We start from the raw sequence: 20826 nt of genomic DNA on the forward strand, positions 1-20826 counted from the left end.
TACGATCGTTACTTTATAATCTTTTATGCTTCATTAGAGTACTCTGTATCAGGATTGAAAAATATATTTTCTTTGTGTAAAGTAGTTACAAACTTTGTATCGCATCTATGATACGTGTTATATGAAAGATAATATGTGATATATGATATATGAAAGATAAAACTTCTTGACGAAGAAAATTCTGATGTCAATTTTGACTCTTTGTGAATTTCATATGTTTTTTCTCGTTTCAATATATTTACCGCTACTACACTATTTTGATACATAAATGCATCTATCAAAAGTTTATGTAAAGTTTCATCGACGACGACTCGAATCCTTCGGCTTATCACAAGCAATATTCGCGTTGTTATGATAAATCATGAAAATAAATGAAAATTGAAACATAGAAAATATCAATACCATCGTCGCATCATTTCTACAAAAAGACGACAATTTTAAAATTCAAACAAATGTCTTTAAGCTCTACGATAACGAGAGTGGTGTTCAGTTAAGAAGCATATATTAATAGGACATACAAAGAAGCATATGCAAATGCACAGTCAACGTCGAAGTGGTCAACGTCGTGTCTGTTTCGTTCCCCTCTAATTTTCCCCCAAGAAACGCCAAACAAACGCTGCTCCCTGTTCAAACTATCTTCGTAACTTGTGTGAACACAGCCTTGGAAGCCCGATTCTTTACCATAATAAAAGAAAAATGTGTTAATCGAGGCTATTCAAGAAGGATTTGCAAGACAAGAAGAGCTCTAAGTTCGACTTATGACGTACGACCCTGAGATCCCGAACCTTCTCCGTGTCAGTTCTAAAGTATCGAGTATTCAAGGTGAAATAAACGTATAAACAGGCCGTATTGAAAGAAAAAAAGGAAACTTTGGTCGCGCAAGTCCACATACATATGCAAGACAAACGATGCATTATTCCTTGACCTGACCTAACGGAGGCTCCTTTCATATTCATTAGGAGAATTTGGACCGCGAAAAGCGCCCGCATACTCTCGCTATCCTTTTTCCTTATTTACAAATCATTAAGACATATAATACCAATTTTATATTAAAGTGATAAAAAATATATCTTGTTCGTATAGTAAAATGGATAAGCGGCGCAAGGAGCAAATACTAAAATATACAAACGAAGAAGCGGAAGAAATTTAACATTAGAATGATTTAAAAAGTAGAATGTTCTTAAATTAAAGAATGGAAACGGAAAGTTATTTAAATGCCTTACTTCCTCCTTCTTCTCGCTGTCTAAAACCGAGGTTACCGAACACTGCACCGGGACCAAAAAACAGTTTATCGCGAACAGAATCGACTTAAAAAAATGTCAGCGGAGGCTGGAAAGACAAATGCATAACGCGTGTGCATCGATTAGCATTTAGACAGTGTGCATCGAAAGCTTTTCGGTATCAGTCGCATATCTGAAAGGGTCCTATGAATAATATGCAACGATGCGACACCAAACTGCTTCGACACATGCATCAACGAACGAACTTTTGTTTATTCCTCTCGTTTAAGTTTCCTCATAAAAAAACGATCGTGGAAACATTTTGAATTCAAAGTCTATTCGAATCTCGTACATCGAACTTTCGATAATTTTCAGGAATACGGAATAATATTTCATCGACCACTGCATCCACGAAAGGATTGGATTTCATCTCACGATCATTTTATCGCTATAAGATACCGACTTTATACATTTTAAACATTCGAGAATTTTTTTCCCCAAAATGATGGCACGATCGCGCGATGCGCCTTTGCCAGAACAGAACTGTGAACGTTGACGCGTCTTTTTGTATTATGCGGAACAAAAAGAAAACATACGATCTGTTTGGAGTAGGTAAAGAATTGACTTTTAGATGAAAGAACTTTGAACGGCATGAAGCCAGGTCGAAAGGTGAATCTTTCCTTTTTCTCCTCTTCCACCTTGTCCCCTCCCTTCTTTCCCTTATATGGGGAAACTTATGGTAGGATAAAAACCTATTTGTAGTCTTTTGTCAAGACGATACGTGGCCATAATAACAGCTCATTGAATAATTTGTATAGAAGTATGGTAATGCATGACGACGGACTTTCGAATCGATTGACGGGCGAAAGCTATTTCTCTATTGACTCGGGCCGAATAAATTTTTACGTTTTCAAAACAATTCTCTGTTTTCAAAACAATAATCTGTTTTACAGTTGAAGTGGATAATTATTTCATGAACGAATTATTCCACGAAGTATTGTAAGTTGAGACAGTCGTCTCTTTTTTAACGAGTTAATAGTTCAACTCATTATGAACTTTCATGACAAATTCTTGAATTACTTTTATATTCACGAAGCTGCTGTTTCATTAATTCCACTTTAATCCCTCCATAGTTTGTATCATTACATTTTCAGAAACTATTCAACTTTTACAACGTTTAAGCTACTTTTGTAGTAGCAGTTATAGATAAACTTTCCTTTCCTTTAACTGTCGACTAAATTACGTCATAATGCACAATAGAACAAATTTTAAACTATCGAATTTGGAATGGCATATGACAAAAAAAAAAAGGAAAAAAAGAAAACAAGGCGTTTCAATACGAATTCAATTTACCCTTCTGTATCAGTACAGTGGAGTAAATTGAATTGAATTGAATTGAATTGAATTGAATTGAGATATCCCTGAGTCGGTTCATCCCGGAGTCGGGCGGTTTTTATGTGGATAAAAACAACAAACGAAATATACACGGAACACGTGAGAGAGTTTACGAGGGTTTACATAATCTCGGCAATTTCTATGGAATGACAAGGCTTTTATAAAGTCTCAATTCACCGTAAAATCTTGACATCCTTTCTATCAGGTGTGAGCAATTTGAAAACCGAATATGCCGTTTTCTTTCTCTTCCCCCAAGAGAACCGCAACTGATCATAATTTCGATTGCATAAGTACACCATCCCCACCATAGGTCCCTTTTCCCTAGATTTTTTTTCTTCCCTCTTTCGCGCCCGCGCGGTTCCACGGCCAAGCGGCGCCATGTTACTTGCATTGTTCACGACATACGGAATACTTATGTAAACGTGTATAACAATACTAAGTTACATACTAATGATACGCTGCTTACCAGTCGGTCGCATCCTGCTTCGAGTCGACTTAAACTTGCGAAGGAACGTCAACGTGGCACGACTCATATGTATTTCTTTGGTAGTAGCTATTCGATCGATCGAGCTCGCCTATGAAATCATTAAAATCGATGCGTTAATTGATCGTGTATTCAAAAGGAGATTTTGGATGAAATACGATCGAATAATCGCTTCTTCCCCACAAAAATTGCATGCATCCGAATTGGTTGCTGAAATGCAACTTTGCAATTATATTTCGATGTTTAATACTTTCGATTTCGATAATTAATATCCTTTTTAATCGTGTAAGACTTACTAATATCAATTTAAATCAGACATGTGATCCTCTCGAGTTCGTTCACGCGACCACGATGTACTGGAACGTACTTTTAACTGTGTACTGTACCTTTTTGCGAAAGTATAATACGTACATAGTTAGAATCTGAATTAACCATCGAAACATCGTTATACGATAATTTAAAATTTGTCACATTTAATCAGCAGATTCAAAATTCCCTTGATCCAAGTTTGGAAAGCGATATAACCTTTTTCGCGCGATATAACGGAATAATCGCGAGTTTCCTCCCGGACGAAAATTACTCGCATCCGACTCGGTCGCTGAAACGTCGCGTTGCAACGCGGTATCTACCGATACTCGTCCCGGTAAATATTTTCCCATCTTAACGACGTGTACGACTCTTTTTTCCCTTGTAGACGCTCGTTTTCACAACAATTGTTGCAAAAGACGTTGCTTGATGAATTTTCAATTGGAAGAGGTTGCTCGCGTTTTCTGATGCGCTGATGCATTAATGCACGCCATGCTTTTGAAATCATCGGGATCTGTCTACAGGGCCTTCGTGAATTTTCTTAGCTCTATCTCCAACACGATCGTGTCTCCTGTATAATGTTATCATGATGGAACTTCACGTAATAAAACATAAAATTGCGACCAACCTTCAATCGTCGATAGAAAAGTATAATATAAATACGTATAAAATATTGGGTTGTTCGGAAAATGCGTAGCATTTCTGATAGTCGATATACTTTGTTGCGTAGTTGGTGAGATTAAAAGGGGATTATTTATTACGAACCTGTACCCGTTTCTGGTTGAACTAATAAGTAACAATAGCTCACTAAAAAAATTATGGATATATTATTTCACAGAACGTTAACTCTAAAGATAAAAACCTTATAATTTTAATGATCTGTTTGTTTCAGAACGATAGTAATCACGATGACGAGGGCGAGGTATTTTTTTGGGATCCGCCGTCCACGAAAAATCGAAATTCAAAAAGTCGGAATCACGTGCGACAATTGCAAGAACAACTGGCACAAGCCACCCTGAAAATACGAGATTTAGAAATCGAACTTAAACGCATTCAGAAGGTAAGATATGAAAAATCCTCTATTGTGTACAAACAAATATTTTGAACTAAGTTTCTTTTCTGAAAAATGATAATTTAATAGATTCAAAACTGATCGGCACTCGTTGCATATATAATATTTCAATTGCTCCGTGTACCTAATAATCGCATTGTCTTCTTTGTCCCACTAAACATAAACGGGATAATTACCGTTGCAATTGTTTTCAGATAATTGCGTTTAATTTTAACTCTGTAGCGACGCCCGTTTCGCGCATATATACACGTGATAACATATGTCATTACGCGTTATCTTCAATCAATATCATATCATTGTCACCTTATTAGTTAAGATATCCACGTAATACACTTAATTCACTATTACCGTTTTCTAAACTGCGCAATATAAATGTTAATACGTTGTCAACAGTTCGAATACATCTATCTCTTTCTATAGCATTCCCCGTAATATTTCACTTAAATATTTCATCTTAAGAAATTTTATTTTATGATACATGGAATACTTCACCTATTAAGTAAAACCTACTAGTTAATATTAAATAACCTGTTACAATTGTTAACTCCAGGGTAACAATTCCTCTTTGAAAGATGAACTCACCGATGGCCATCAAAAAGCAGAATTCTTAAGAGCAAAGCAAGATATGGTGAACCGTATAATACAAATGGAAGAAAAGGTAGGTATATATATATCTTAGTATTTCCTCGTAAAAGTAAAACGAAGAAATAACTTATTTCGAAAAATCTGTACCCAAGGAAGCTAGATTTTTTTTTACTTAGAGGATATATTTCGACCTTCGAGTTTGTTAGCATGATTAAGAAACATTCCTAATGAATCACTGTGCTTAATTGGACGAATTTAGAATTACTAACATGTTAGTGCAACAAATATATGATTATGAAAATAAGAAGTTTCATTCTGAATAAAACGAAACGCGATGTAATTCTTCGAGTTACTTAATTTTAAACGATGCGGTGTATTTGAAGACCTCAGTCTGATCAAATGAAGCAAATGATCAAGCACAAAGATACTTATTTTTTTCAACTGTTAATATTGTAGTTAATACTAAAGTTAAACGCTAAATGTATCTACTCATAGTTTTTGTGAAATAAAATCTAACACACTTTTACGCTGTGAAGATCTCCTTAATAAAAATAATACATTTCTTTTTTTAACTAGTTAATTCAGTCTTTCGAAGACTTAAATATTTGTGTATTATTCTCCTAAAATAAAGAGAGGCGTTCTTCAGTTTAAAGTTTCACAAAACATTTGAAAAATTTGCTTTACAGTATTAAAACATTTTATGATGAACGATACACAGTAAAAGCAAAACTATGTTAATCAGAGCCGGGAAACCGAGAAAAACACGAGACGCATGCAATCGGATGAAATAGCGTTGATCAACGATTTCCGTACGGTGCTGTCCAAATTGAACTCCCTCGAGAAGCTGGATTTAGTTCGTGGCGCGCTAAAAGCGCTGGAAACTGAGAACGAGAAATATAGCGAGGCTAATAAACAAGAAAAGTCTGACTTCGATGAGAAGTTTAAGAGGCCCAACAGCGTCAGCCACGAAACCGCCTCGTTGAAGCCTAATTTCGACGTGAGTTCGGAGAACCACATGCGAGATGAGTTTATCAAGGTATCAAGCAACAAAGAATCGGAATTGTACAAGAAAATCGAGGAACTTCAGGAAGAAAATAAAAGATTATTCGCCAGTGTAGAAGAATTGGATCAGCAGCATGAACAATCGATAGGTAAGCATGTCTTTAACCCTTTCCATCTGATAATGCTAGTACTTTCTTCTATTTTCTTAAAAACTTGATATAAAATAAATGTTTGGTCTTTTTCATTTTCCTTTTAACCCTTAGAAAAACTATTGTCCCTCAAGGAAGAGGTCGAAAAAAAACACCAGTGCCTTCAAAATGCTTACGAACAGCTTTACGTAGACTACAACCAGGCTCAAGATAAAGTCGTCCAACTGGAAGGTAAACTCGTGGAATTCAGCACGCTGATACGAGCAGAAACTGTCGACCATACCGTACAAACTAACAGTTTAGAGAGCGTAGATAAACATATCCAAACAAATGACCTAGAAATGGAAGAAAACGAATCGACCGACGAGCAGTATGAGGGAAATGTGGTCGACGAATTAACCAAGAGGGTCAAGAATATTTTGAAGAGTTCCTTTGTAGAAATAGAACCGGATGAGTCGATTTTCGAGGCTCTGGCGAAGCAGTACATTGACGTGAAATGGACGAAAGATGTGGTGGAATCGGAAACTGAATGGTTGCACGAGGAGGTGAAGCGTCTTCAAGTAGAAAATTCCGCGTTGCGCAAGAAAAACTCGTTAAGAAAGAAAAATGCGATGTTACGAAGTACTTGTCCAAACGAAACACGATTAAAGAATCAAGGCCAGTCGCCACCTGCACCTCGAACGAGAAAATCAGCAAAATTAGAAAATATTCCAGAAGATATCGAGGACACGTTTAATACAATGGAAAATCTGAATCGGAAATTGCATACGACATTGGATGAGAATGACAAGTTACGAAAGAAGATCGATTTATTGGAGAACACGGAGAAAGAAACGCAGGAACAGCTGAGAATATCATTGGAGAAATGCAAGTATTTAGATGAGAACATCAAATTAGTCGAGGAGCTGAAATTCGATCTTGAGAACGTGAGACGAGAATTGAAAACGTCCGTTTCCAATGGAAAACAATTAGAAAACAGTTTGGCGATTCTGCGAGATATGAGAGACGAAATTCAAAAGGAAAACGAGGAAGTGTCTCGAAGAAATGAACAGTTAGAAATAGAGATCTCGCAGTGGCGTGAAAGTAATTCAGAGACAGGGAATAACGATACGTTAAAAGATCTTCAGGAACAATTAGCCAAAGCTAATCGCGAGAAAGATGACTTAGACTACGACATATTAAACATGAGAAAAGAATTGGACGAAGCGTTCAACCAAATAGAGTTGAAAGAAAGTTACATAGCGAAGATGAGTCAAGAGAACGAAAGTTTAACGAAAGAAAAGATTTCCTGGTTGGAACAGTTAACTGCCATTCAAGACGAGTCCAACGATAAATTAGACTTGGTAAACACGGAAAAATCTTTGTTAGAGCAAGAACAGACGGAATTGAAAGAAAAAGTAGCGAATAATGAAAAAGTGATAAATGAAATTAGGGAACGATTACGAGAATCGGAAGAAAGGTACGTAGAATTAAACAGTGAATTTTTGTCGATGAAGAAAACGACCGAAAAGCTTCAATTGGAAAAAGAAAATTTGCAAAACGAAATAAAGAAACGCGAAGAATTAAAGAGTGAATTAGAGCTTAGCGAGTTAACTGAAAAATTGTGTTCCATGCAGAACGATTATGCTCAAATGGAGAATAAAATAGAAACATTACGTTTGAAAGAGAGGGAATTGATAAAATTACAAGAGAGTTTCGCCACCGTTGCCGAAGAAAATGAAACTTTAAAAACGAGATACGAAGTAGCCAGGGATAGCTGTATCAAGTTGGAGCATAATATTGCATATCTACAAGCGGAGAAAAAAGAGTTATTAAATCGTATAAATGAAAATGTCTATGATAAGGAAAAGCAACAAATTACAGCTATTTTAGAGGAAAAGATACGAGAAAATGATACTTTGAAGGATGACAACAGTAAATTAATGGCAGAAATCATCAATTCGCAAAAGAAATTACAAAAGGCAATTGACGAAAATACAGAATCAGCTGATATGGCCAAAGAAACGATAGAAAGTCTATCTCATCTTATTAGAGAAAAAGACGAAGAGATTAATAACCTGAAAAGCGCACTCTATCTTGCAAAGACTGATACAGAAACACACGATTTTGCGACTATAAAGAACGAAAGGGACGAACTTGTGAAACTTGTAACCATCAAACACAATGAAAATGTGCAATATCATGACGAAATTCAAAGGTTGACGCACCTCTTGAACGAACAAACATCGCGAGGTCAGAACTTGCTAACAGAGAAAGACTTAAATGTCTCTGAATTAAAGGACATAGCTACTCTGCAGCATGAACTGCGGGCAGTCGAACAACGTTTGAGAAATGCCGAAGAATCGAACAGCAAAGAAACTTGCGGGATCGTCGAACACTCAACGCAAACAACGGAAATTGCGATTCTTAACGAGAAATGTAACGCGTTGGAAGCAGCTCTAATTCAAGAGCAATCGAACAATAGAATGCTACAGAATCAACTTAGCGAAAGCCAAGGCAAAGAAGCGAACGCCGCAAAGGAGTTAGAAAGGCTACGAGCACATTTGGTTGAAATGGAATCAAGCTATACGGAAGACGCCTTACTTGCGGAGGAAACGCGAAAAGAATTAGAAGTGAAATTACAGCAGGCTGAAGAAAAAATGAAGAGCAGTTCAAACGCGTATACGTCCGCGAGTATAAGAGCAAATCAGCAAGTGGAAACGTTACAACAACAAATGGCGTTGATTGTTCAACAAAGGGATGATATACAAAATAAGTTAGCTATCGCTGAAGATAAGATCTTATCACAGACTACATCCTTAACTAATTTACAGATAGTCTTGGAACAATTCCAACGAGGTAACTTAAAATATTTCATAATCTCTGTACACAACGTGTCTTATACGAAATTATCGATTATTATTATTGTTGTTGTTGTTGTTGTTTTTGCCATTATTATTATTAATTTTATTTAATTATTAATTTTATAATTAATAATTTTCATTTACAATTTTTAGATAAGGAAAAAGATATTATAGCGGCAACTGAGAGAATTCAATCTAAACTAATGGAATCCCATAAAAAACAAGAAGAATTGGCCAATGATGTCACAATTCTTAAGGTATACTTATATAATTGTATGTTTATACATAAATATTAAAAAATTGCTTATCTAATAGTTAATAGGGAAATATATAATTTTTTTAATAATTGTTAATAGGAACAATTAGCTGAAGCTAAAGAATGCTTACAAGCAGCATCCAGATTAAGCGAACAACTCGATAAAAAAACAGAACGAATCGAACAGCTAAACCAAGAAGGTACTCGATTCTATTATTACTACAAAATATTACCTTTGCCTGCATCTTGTTTCTTTTATATTTTGCATGATTAGAATTTTTTTCAATTAATTCTTCAATCATTATTTATCGATAGCAAATTTACACAATTTTTATACGTTCATAAAGAAAATTCATATTTCCAAATTCACAAAATATCAATACATACATTCAACGCAATTAATTTTGAGATATGTTAGATAATATAGTTTTCAAAAATTATTGTTAAATGTGAGGAAATAATATGCACATGTGCTTCTTTGGTGTGGATTATAAATATTCGGGATTTTTACATGTGGTTTTTAATGTAATTTACAAAATAAAGTTTCAAGTATCAAGAAACTCAATGTATTATAATTAAATATCTAAATTTCTTAGGTAGAATAAAGCTTGGTATTATTTAATTATTAAAATTTGCAATATATATTGCTATGTAACATCAATGCTAAATATTGAGAATAAATTGAAGTATTGAGAATAATTCCCTAATTTTCATATTAATTTTTTTATATGAAATATTTTATTTTTATTTACACTTTAAAATATGCTTACATTTAAATTTTTTAGATGAATTAATCTCATATAATTTAGATTTTACAAACTGTATTGTACCTAGATTAAATTTATAAATATTTTCTAGCATGTTCTAACTTTTTACTAATATGCAAAATAATAAATATATAATCGCACAAATTGTGTGTCATTACTGACCATATGCAATGAAGAATACAAAAAGTGTTAATATTGGACTAAAGTATCGGTATAATGCATTTGATCAACAATATGTATATTGATCCTTAAAATCCCGTTTCAACATAAAGTAGAAAAGCACATGCGATTTTTTTTATGCATAAGAATTTGGTGCTATAATAGCTTGCCTATACACAAAATATCACACATGTTCTAATTATAATTTATGCACTGGTGAAATGGTTAAATCCCACTCTATTATCATCAGTTTGAATGTGACCTGTGACTAATCTGCAAAAAGTAAACACGTAAACAATCCGGTGATGTAGTCAAATATCAGCTGGTAATTCTGGGATTTTGACAATAGCCCAGGATTCTTGCTGGTATCCGGCTACGAACTGGACGATCGCCTTAGCGCACTAAATCACATCTTCGTTGGCTCATGCATTGCCACTGGTGCTGGTACCTTCTCCTGTTTTTCTACTTATAAATTCCTATATACTAACATATAAAATATTGTTAGATAGCAAGGGCACAAAAATAAAAAAATTTGTTGTATGGTTTCTTTTCATTTATGTGTAAATTATATTTTCTAATCTAATTTATGATATAATTTTTTGTTTATATCATCGAGGACTATATCAATATTGTTAAACACTCTTTTTATATATACATTACATCCACATTCGATAGTTAATTTATTTTTTCAATTTATACAACTGGAATGTTGGTGCACACATAGTATGAGAGTTGTATAATATTGTAATCTCTTAATTCTTAAGAACAATACTGATGACCATGAATTTACAATACTATAGCAACCATCACACTAAGTAATAGTAGTAATGTATGATGATATATGTATTTTTATAACTGTAATCTGTAACTATAATCTGTAAGCTATAACTATAATCTATAAATGAAATACAAGTGAACTACGTATTGTAGCTTGAAAAAGTAGCCTCTGTAGCTTGAAAGTTAAGTTTAGCACTCAAATACATCACAAATAAATTAAGACATTCATACATGTACATATGTTGAAATAATACGTAATACATAAACAGATCTATATAAACATAAAGTTTGGTAGCGTCAGTGTGGGTAATCTCATGCGGTAACTGTGAGCGTGTGAATTGTAAAAGCTCATATTACCTCGTGGGGTTTCCCACCCGTTACCATTATCCTACAAGGATGAAAAAATGTAGTTAAAGGTTTTCACTATCTATGACCTACATATTTTTATTTTACCTTTAATCATTAATACTACTAGAATTGTAATTTATTTAATTTTTGTCAAAGTAAACTGCCAGAGGTAAAATTAATGTAGCCATTGCAAATTATATTAATCTGTAAAATAAAGTACACGATCATTTATTTATAAAGAATTATAATGAAATCATATTAGAATAGCTATTGTACTTTAATGTAATGTATTGTAACATACTAAAGTACTTATTATATTAATATAGCTTTCTTACTTCTAGTGGCATGCGTCATAGTTTGCTAGTATGGCATGATAAATGAAGAATGCAGCATGAGCAACTAAGACATGGGTGTGAGTATTACATCAGGTACTGGTGTGATATTCAGACAACCAGTACTTGTGTTATACTTACGCTCATGTCTTTTCAACCTCCAAATCCGCCAACTTTACAACGCTGGAATGCACATGACTAGAAATGAAACATCCAACATGCTAAACTTTTCCTTAAGCAGTTAATAATTCTACTGAAATTACATTTTTAAACATATAATTGATTCAAAATATTGTAAAAATTATTTTATGATACTTAATGATCTCTTTTCTGTTACTCCCTTTCATGATTAACTCAGAATATTATAATAATTATTTTCTAACATTTAATGATCCTTTCTCTATTACTCCCTTTCTTACATGGTTTGTCATATATTTCTAGTGGACCGGTTAACAAATCTTGTAAATACTGCTGATCACAGGATAGAAGAGGCAAAGCAAAGTGGAGAGGGAAAAATTGATAAGTTAGTATTTATTTCATACGTCTATGAATATTTTTTGTAAAGAAAATTAGAATTTTAAACTTTAGTTATGTTTATAAATTTAAATTTATCTATTGTTTTGTATAAAATTATCGTAAAAAAGATTTTCTTTAATTGTAAATAAAACATTCACTTTTTCAGGACTCTCATTAAAAACCTCTTATTGGGTTACCTGTCCTCGTCGGCAGCAGATAAATCTTCGGTGCTTAGAGTGTTTTCCACAATTTTGGATTTCAATGAAACAGAGAAGGATAAAGCAGGGTTGAGTAATACAGTCGGGCAAAATAGCTGGTTTTCTCGTTTAACTGGTGGATCTACCGATCCTAATAAGGTAAATTAATTTTTCTTTTAAAACAGGTTTTGCACTACACAATACAAGATTACTCATTAACAAATACATCAAATAAGTTTAATATTGTTCTCCATTCCACAATACATATATTCGCGGGTCTTATAAATTACTGTTGCGAGATATCGAGATACTGAATTATTTGATGCTGGTTATACATACACGGTACGTGACATCGAACATACCATAGAGAAAATTTCCTCTCTGATCATACACACACTTGCGTATAAATATACATAATTAAATAAATATTTTTATAAAAAATATGAAATATGATATAGAAATGAAATAATTATGTTATTTAGGATCAAGAAGCGTCTTTGTCAGCAGCATTTATTAGATTTCTAGAAAACGAATCGAAACCTAAGCCACAGTTACCAGCATTACCAATTCAAACATCGGTAAGGACAGTATTTCTTTGTTTCTTGTTTACACATATATGTGATGTTTTCCATTGGACTATTTTTTTCCTAGACATTACCACGACCTGGTCATAGTAGGCAACATTCTACGTCATCAACACAATCTACTTCGTTACTTTCCAATGTAAATTTACCAACATTCCCGGATTTTATCCCAGCCAGAAATACAGGATCTATTTTGAAAGAAGTATTGAAGGACAGCTGATATTAATAATTCTGGTATATTTTATGCTTTGTAAATTCTAAGACTGTAGCAGAAAGCAATGTTTAAAGAAGACATTTGTTTACCAAGTTCCACTTAATAAAAGTAAAGAAAAGAAATGATTATTGCTAGATTGCGGATTGTTATGCATTTATGGCAAATTTAAAGATGCAAGAATGCATAGAATGAACATATATAAAATATTCAAAATACAATGCTTATTATTAAATTTAGGTCAAACAAACCTCTACATAGATCCTAGCCTTTTAGTTATGCTCATTAAAATGTGAATTTGCATAAATATCCGCAGTCTAATTACAAGATTAATTCTATTATTCTTTTATAAACGTTATTTTTAATAAATTTATCAATTAATTGTTAGTTACGATAATGCACTATTTCTTTAAAAATGATATGTAGTAATTCATGGTGCTTGCAACAGAAATGTTTAATGTGAATTAAAGAATTTAATTTTTCTGTTTCTTGACAATAATTAAAAAATGTAAATTGGTAAAGATATGTCATAATTAATGTAAAGCGAAAATTTTTTCAATTCAAAATAATCCGTAATTACACCGTTTCATCAAAAATATTAAGACAAAAAATTTTTTATCTCAAATTGTACAACGAATGAAACAGTAAATAGAATATATTTGCATTATTGGACTTGTTCATACTTGTTTTATGTTATTTGCAAAGATTATATTAAATTTGATGTAATCTAATTTAGAACTTAACAGGCACTAACTACAAGTTTTATTTATATCTTTATAATCTTAAACATTATAATGCTCTGAGATAAAATATTTAAGCTACTTCAGTCAATTTACATTAATTGTATATAAACTATGTATATTTAAAAAAACACAGTGGTGGGCTAGCAATAAATAATAAATTATAAATTAATATTACATATAATATATATGATATTGTAATTGTATTGGCTAAAAATTTTAGTAAGAGTTACAAATATACAATCTTTGTATATTACTTCTATTAGATTTTACAGTTTATTTATATTGAAATATTTTAAATATGGACACATTAACATCTAAATGTAGCATAAAAATTATTGTTGCATTTTGTAATTTATTTTTCAATACTTTTTTTTATTAAATTTCATCTATATTACGTATGTATAGAATACGAGCTTATAAAAGTAATTTATTTTGTGATTTATTTTTCAATACTTTTTTTTATTAAATTTCATCTATATTACATATGTATAGAATATGAGTTTATAAAAGTTGTATTTTAATGGATTCGATAATCTTCAATTACTATACATAATTTTTACAATTTAATAGCAGCTGAAACCTTTTTACAATTATGTATGTAGAACAAATTATTTTAACAATAATATTCTAATGTTAATATCTATAAGTTAATAATGCAATTTAAAGTAATCCTCTCATATTTTTGAATAGCTAAAATAAATAACAGTAACTTGAAAACTAATACTTTAATTTTCATATGTTTTACATAGACATTTTACAGATTAACAATCTAGAAAGCAAGGATTAAATATGAAGGATAATAATAAGTTTATATATATACATATATAGAAAGAGACTCAAAATTATATTTTATCGAAGATTTTATTTAAAAAAAAAATCTTAACTTATAGTACAAAAATCAAATTACATGACAAAATGCGCTTTGCCATGTATAAAAACGGAACAGAACACAAACAGAAAAATATGTATTAATAATTTAACACATTTTTTAGGCTTTATTTTTCTTTCTTCTCGTCCTCCTCTTCCTGCTTCTTCTCTCCCTGCTTCTTCTCTTCCTGCTTCTTCTCTTCCTGCTTCTTCTCTTCCTGCTTCTTCTCTTCCTGCTTCTTCTCTTCCTGCTTCTTCTCTTCCTGCTTCTTCTCTTCCTGCTTCTTCTCTTCCTGCTTCTTCTCTTCCTGCTTCTTCTCTTCCTGCTTCTTCTCTTCCTGCTTCTTCTCTTCCTGCTTCTTCTCTTCCTGCTTCTTCTCTTCCTGCTTCTTCTCTTCCTGCTTCTTCTCTTCCTGCTTCTTCTCTTCCTGCTTCTTCTCTTCCTGCTTCTTCTCTTCCTGCTTCTTCTCTTCCTGCTTCTTCTCTTCCTGCTTCTTCTCTTCCTGCTTCTTCTCTTCCTGCTTCTTCTCTTCCTGCTTCTTCTCTTCCTGCTTCTTCTCTTCCTGCTTCTTCTCTTCCTGCTTCTTCTCTTCCTGCTTCTTCTCTTCCTGCTTCTTCTCTTCCTGCTTCTTCTCTTCCTCCTTCATCTCCTTTTCTTCTGCTTTCCTTAACGCTGGTTTACCCGTCTGCTCAATAGTAACAGTTCTTTCGCTTTGGATCTTCGGTTCGTCCTTTCTAGGCGCAGTGATATTGAGTACACCATCAGACGACAGACTAGATGTTACTTGATCGACATCGCATTGCTCAGGAATCAAATATTTCCTGGTAAACTGTCTCGAGATCCAACCATGCTCGTCTTCTTTTTCTTCGTGCTTTCCCTCGACGATCACAGAATTGCCAACAATTTTGACGTTGATTTCTTCCGGTTTAAATTGCTGAACATCTAAAATTACCTGGAACTTGTCCTTATCCGCTTTTACCGTAGATGTACCTCCTCCCCCGCCTTTTCGCAGGAGTTCACCCCATGGTCTGTAGTACATCAGTGGGCTTCTCAATCTTCGATCTCGAATGGGTAAGATGTATTGATCGAGGATGCTTGGATTCAATAATTGCTCAGGATACAACCCCAAACCAAAATTCTGATCGAAGAGTTGATGTGGACGGTCCAGTTCTTCCCACCAGTTGGAGAACAGCAACGGTATCAGAGACATTTTGACTGAATTACTTGGTAGCTATATACGTTAAATAACGTATTCAGTTGCAGATTTCTTCACAGGAATTCACTTTTGACGTTCACAGTTCAAATGTTTGTAGTATACTGTTTCTATGGCTCGCGACGCGCGTATTTATAGCTGTCCTCTGCCAGCTGTACATGGCGGATGGAATATCCAGAACATTCGAGATTCAAAGTTAGGAAGTTTTGAGAAAATTCTCTATTCTACTTATATACAAAGATACTTTTACATATAGATATTGTTCCTAGGTATCTATAGAATAATTTTATACATATAGTAAGTACAAATATGATAATTAAAAGGATCTTTTATCTATAGCCGTACACCTAGCGAAAGTTAGTATTTTTGTTTATACAAAAGTAAAATATATGTCTGAAAGATTTTACTTCAGAAGGAAATGCTATTTGATTATTTTATTATTATAATCTTCCTAGCTACATAAGAATTTATGAATATCACAATTGGAATGCATGAATTTTATAGTATTTCAATCGCATTCCAATGAAACTTTACATTTATAAAATATTTTCTAAAAATCAATCAGTTTATCACGTTTTTAACTTTATCATCATCAGTATCAATCGCAGATAATGCAGATAATAAATATATATTGTCATACTTATTGATTTTTCAATAAATTACGTGATTCTATGGAAACATCCAGATACATATTATCCAAATGCAATTAGCGGCATTTCTGCACACTAATCAGTGTAATTTTGGTCTTATGACTCATATATAAATGCAATTGTGTGCCAAAATCTACGATGCTTTAATAAGAATTGGTCATCGCAGGCGACTATCTATTAATAGTACAATGATTTTATAAAAAGTGTTATTCTAGATTTATCTATCATCAATTGTATCGATCATTTAGCGTGTATTTGTAAAGGTTTATCAAATTTCTAGATGTATACATATGTATATGTATATATATGTGTATATGTGTATATATGTATATATGTGTATATATGTATATATGTGTGTATATATATATATACAGGGTGGTTGGTAACTAGTGGTACAAGCGGAAAGGAGGTGATTCTACGCGAAAAAAGAAGTCGAAAATATCGAATAAAAATTTTTTCTTTTTAATTTTTTTTTTAATTTTCCCATTGAGACAACGATCTACAGTGAGATTCGTTATACCGAGACGTGATAAAGCGCACGCGTACCGAGCGAAAATTCAAAGTCAATTTTCTTGAAAACAAAGCCTCGAAAACAAAGACTTCTTTTTTCGCGTAGAACCACCAATGACCCTGTATATATACTTAAATAGAATGTTGAAAAGATGTAAAATGTTTTAGGAAAAAAATAATAAATGTTTCAAGAACTTATCGAAATCCATTAATTACATTTTAAAAATATTAAACATGGTATTATATTTTAAATATATATATTTATATATTGATATTTATATATTTATATATGTTGTCATTACTATTGAACGTGTTATCGATCAAAATGGTTCAACTTTAAATCTAATTTGTTGTAAGATTGTAAATCTTGAAAATAAAAAAGAAATTCACATGACCTGGGTAAAAATATGGCCTTGATACTTTTAAGGTGATATTTAAAAGGTTGTTAGTCGAATTATATTCTGAATGTATTCTATTATGATACATATATTCTCGACGTGCTCTGACACGTATATACAATGTAGTTTGTAAATATAACATTACATATATATCGTAATAAATTCAAATTAAACGTTAACTAAAGTACATAGCTTTACACCTATGTATATTGATTTGTAAATATCTACATAAAATATTCGAGTAATTTAGTAAAAGTTATTACTATTACTCAAAATAATCCAAATTTGAAAAATTAAGATAGTACTTGAGCAATTGCGATTTTTTTTCCAGCTGTACTTTCTTACTTCAAAGATAATAAAATTGTATACAAAACACAACGTACCAAAAAATGTCTAATATAAACGTTTTATTTACTACGTGTTTGTAGAGTATTCTTGTACGGTATGAAACTGATGTTTTCAGTGCTTCTAAAAGCTGCTAACTTACATGTATGTGCTGGCTGCAAGCTCATATAATACACATAGCTTATTACAGGTTAGTGTACTCTGAAAAATTCTAGATGCAAATTAAAGTAATTTAAATAACAAATAATTATATTAATAAACTTATGGATTTTATATAAAAGTAAGTTTCTAATTTGATCGAAAAATATTTTTAAAATATATATGTAGTATTTTAGAAATATGGAGAGAAGTATTTTTTCTCATATCTCCTACATTAAATATTATTAATTGCTTCATACTATGAAATGCGTCTTTAAGGGGTAATTTAGATAAATGAAATTAAAAGCTTTATATTTGAATATATTTAGCATTTTGTTAATACTTTATATTAGATAAATACTCTAATACTTTATATTACAATATTATTAAATATATTTTATTATATAATATCGCAATATGACTAATGGAAAGTTATTTAACATAAATAAAGAAGCTAAACTACAGAAAAATTGCCTTTTCTGCGGTTTGGATGATTTTGAAATATGTTATAAAATATGTCATACTTTAAACAACTTTTTTCTACACATATAACCAGCGGTTAGTTCCAGCTTTTGAGATATACGCAAAAGCAGCTGGTATCACTACAGTGAATTCTGTCTATAATTGTACGTCCATGACAGTGTATGCGTTTGGATGCTGGCCGCCTCATGATATAGTGTGACGGTTGGATGAAATAATATCTAACTCAAATGTAATTCTTGTCTTTTGTTTAGAATTTATACAGGTTTATATATATGCGGCAACCAGTACTAACGGATATGCTACTATAACTGCACAATTATAAGCAAAATTCATCATAATGGTACTAATAATTTTTTGCAAATGCCTGGGAAATTAAGGGCAACTGCCAGTTATATGTAGAGGATATGTAAAGTTGTTCAAAATGTTAGGCTTTGCAACGTATTTCAAAATAATTAAAATCGGAGAAAAGGTAGTTTTCTGGATATTGACTAATTTATTAAATAGCGTGAATAAACATTGCATATTCTTCACTAAATCTGGTATTAAATATTTAACAAATGGGAGGGGAAGAAGTAAAGAAACTAATGTTGTTTAAGTCAAGAAGAATAGTTCATTTCTTAAAGATAACAATAATACAGAGTTTATATTTTTAATACTTGTTTTACTGTTGTTACTTGTTTTACTGTTGTTGTAACTTGTTTGTTAATACATACATTTACATATACTTATAATGTACAAGTGTTGTCTTATAACATTTAATAAAAAGAAAGAAATGAAATGGATAATTAAGAAATAAATAATGAAGATGATTTATGCAGTTTTAACATTGCCTTTTCTATCACGATGATGTTGCTGTTGTGATTTTTATTGTTCTCGTTATAGTGTTTATTGTTCTCTTTGTGATTCTAATGTGTCGCTCGTATTATCATATTGATTGGCCAAAACTGGTTCATCCACATTTAGGTTGTAAAGTTTGTTTTCTAAGTGCCAAAATAGATAAAATACAGTAAGACTACAAATGTGATTCCATTTGGTTGCCATCGCATTGCGATAGTGTGATATATTTTCTGACAAATTGCGTAGATGGATTAGCTTCGATGGTGACTTTTTGATCTATCACTTTTACGGTAATTTCTTCTGGTGTCAATTGCGATATATCTGATGATACTTGAAATTTATCCTTACCAGCTTTTGATTAAACTTTTAAGGAATGGATGATGATTGTGATGATGATAATGATAATGACGACGACGATGATGATGATGATGGTGATGATGGCGACGATGATGACGACGATGATGACGACGATGATGACGATGATGATGTCATTTGCCGCGTCTATGCGGTTGACGGACGAAAACTTCTGCGTTTAGAGGATCAAGATCATTGAAAACCTCATCTGCATCTACCGTCGTGCCAAAATGCTGATCCCAGAGGCGATGAGGTCGGTTTAGATCTTCCCACCAGTTGAAAAACAACATCGGTATTAGCGACATTGCGTGATTATTTTCAATGTAAACTCACAATGTTGTTTACATTTGATTTAGGAATGTTCCCTCACTTTTCGAATATAATTTAAATGCTTCATCTACTAGGAAATTATTAGAATGTTTATTCTATGGAATTAATGTTAACATTAATTGTTAAGCACTAGTAGGTTAGGAAAACATTAACATTGTGCAATAAATATAAATTATTGTTGATTTACTTGCAACTGATTGTGCCGTAGTACTGTTATATCGTTCACACCTGAATCAACCGGTGGCAGCCAAGCAGTTCTCTACATAACTTTATACTACGTATGTATTCGTTATGTACTAGCGAAAGTGATGGGAATACATACCACCACGCATTCAAGAAGATCCTAGAAAACACTAGATTGCCCTTGCCGTCGTCTTTTTATCAAACATCACTTCTATATAGAAGTGATATATATAGCACACTTGCGCAAGATGATGTAAATACAGCTCATAGCTTTAACGATCCATGAACTGGTTCTTTAATGCACAAGGGTTCAGAGGCACTTAGACTCGAAATCGATTGCCTATTCATAAAATATGTAGAATTCATACGTATTTTGTATGATTGTACATATTCGTGCAATTTCGTGCAATATTACGCAATACACAGATAAGTAACTTGTTATGAGTCATAATCTTGATATATGTATTTGATATGCTTTGTCATGAACTTGCGATTAATCACGAGCAGTTTCGAATTCTTTGAAAATTTTAGATAGTAAGAAAAGCAATATGAGTTATTTATGTTTAAGTGT

General features: G+C 32.4%; 3 protein-coding genes across 5 annotated transcripts in view; 1 reads left to right on the forward strand and 2 right to left on the reverse strand.

The window, feature by feature from the left end:
* The window catches only part of LOC100741270 (thyroid receptor-interacting protein 11), a 46280-nt gene extending 32405 nt beyond the window's left edge, over positions 1-13875 (forward strand). For all 3 annotated transcript variants that reach the window (XM_003492760.4, XM_012390671.3, XM_012390672.3), the window contains 10 exons: positions 4298-4465; positions 5028-5135; positions 5805-6213; positions 6328-9051; positions 9210-9313; positions 9413-9512; positions 12137-12218; positions 12378-12567; positions 12891-12986; positions 13060-13875. In XM_003492760.4, coding sequence (XP_003492808.1) covers positions 4298-4465; positions 5028-5135; positions 5805-6213; positions 6328-9051; positions 9210-9313; positions 9413-9512; positions 12137-12218; positions 12378-12567; positions 12891-12986; positions 13060-13212 — 4134 coding nt within the window. In that variant the 3' untranslated portion in view covers positions 13213-13875. The remainder of the gene's footprint in view (positions 1-4297; positions 4466-5027; positions 5136-5804; positions 6214-6327; positions 9052-9209; positions 9314-9412; positions 9513-12136; positions 12219-12377; positions 12568-12890; positions 12987-13059) is intronic.
* A 913-nt stretch (positions 13876-14788) lies between these two features.
* LOC100742443 (protein lethal(2)essential for life) lies at positions 14789-16155 on the reverse strand. The gene is made up of 2 exons (XM_033323195.1): positions 15383-16155; positions 14789-14965 (listed from the first exon to the last, which is right to left on the reverse strand). Exons 1-2 carry the CDS (start codon positions 16022-16024, stop codon positions 14942-14944), a joined length of 666 nt encoding a protein of 221 aa, XP_033179086.1. The 5' UTR covers positions 16025-16155; the 3' UTR covers positions 14789-14941.
* A 3119-nt stretch (positions 16156-19274) lies between these two features.
* On the reverse strand, positions 19275-20369 carry LOC100742565 (uncharacterized histidine-rich protein DDB_G0274557-like). Its single transcript, XM_033323196.1, is given in 2 exon segments — positions 19275-20142; positions 20260-20369. A coding segment is annotated over 1 exon segment (315 nt). The 5' UTR covers positions 20048-20142; positions 20260-20369; the 3' UTR covers positions 19275-19732.
* Between the last annotated feature and the right edge of the window lie 457 nt (positions 20370-20826).

This window comes from Bombus impatiens, unplaced genomic scaffold, assembly GCF_000188095.3.
Source record: "Bombus impatiens unplaced genomic scaffold, BIMP_2.2 scf_0837, whole genome shotgun sequence".
Classification (NCBI taxonomy): Eukaryota; Metazoa; Arthropoda; class Insecta; order Hymenoptera; family Apidae; genus Bombus; species Bombus impatiens.

What these genes read in the sequence shown, in the direction of transcription:
- LOC100742443 (XM_033323195.1), bottom strand. Translation starts at nt 16,024, where the DNA reads ATGTCTCTGATACCGTTGCTGTTCTCCAACTGGTGGGAAGAACTGGAC. An exon ending in AGAAGAAGCAGGAAGAGAAG is followed by an intron (nt 14,966 to 15,382) that starts AAGCAGGAAGAG and finishes AAGCAGGAAGAG; the next exon opens with GAGGACGAGAAGAAAGAAAA.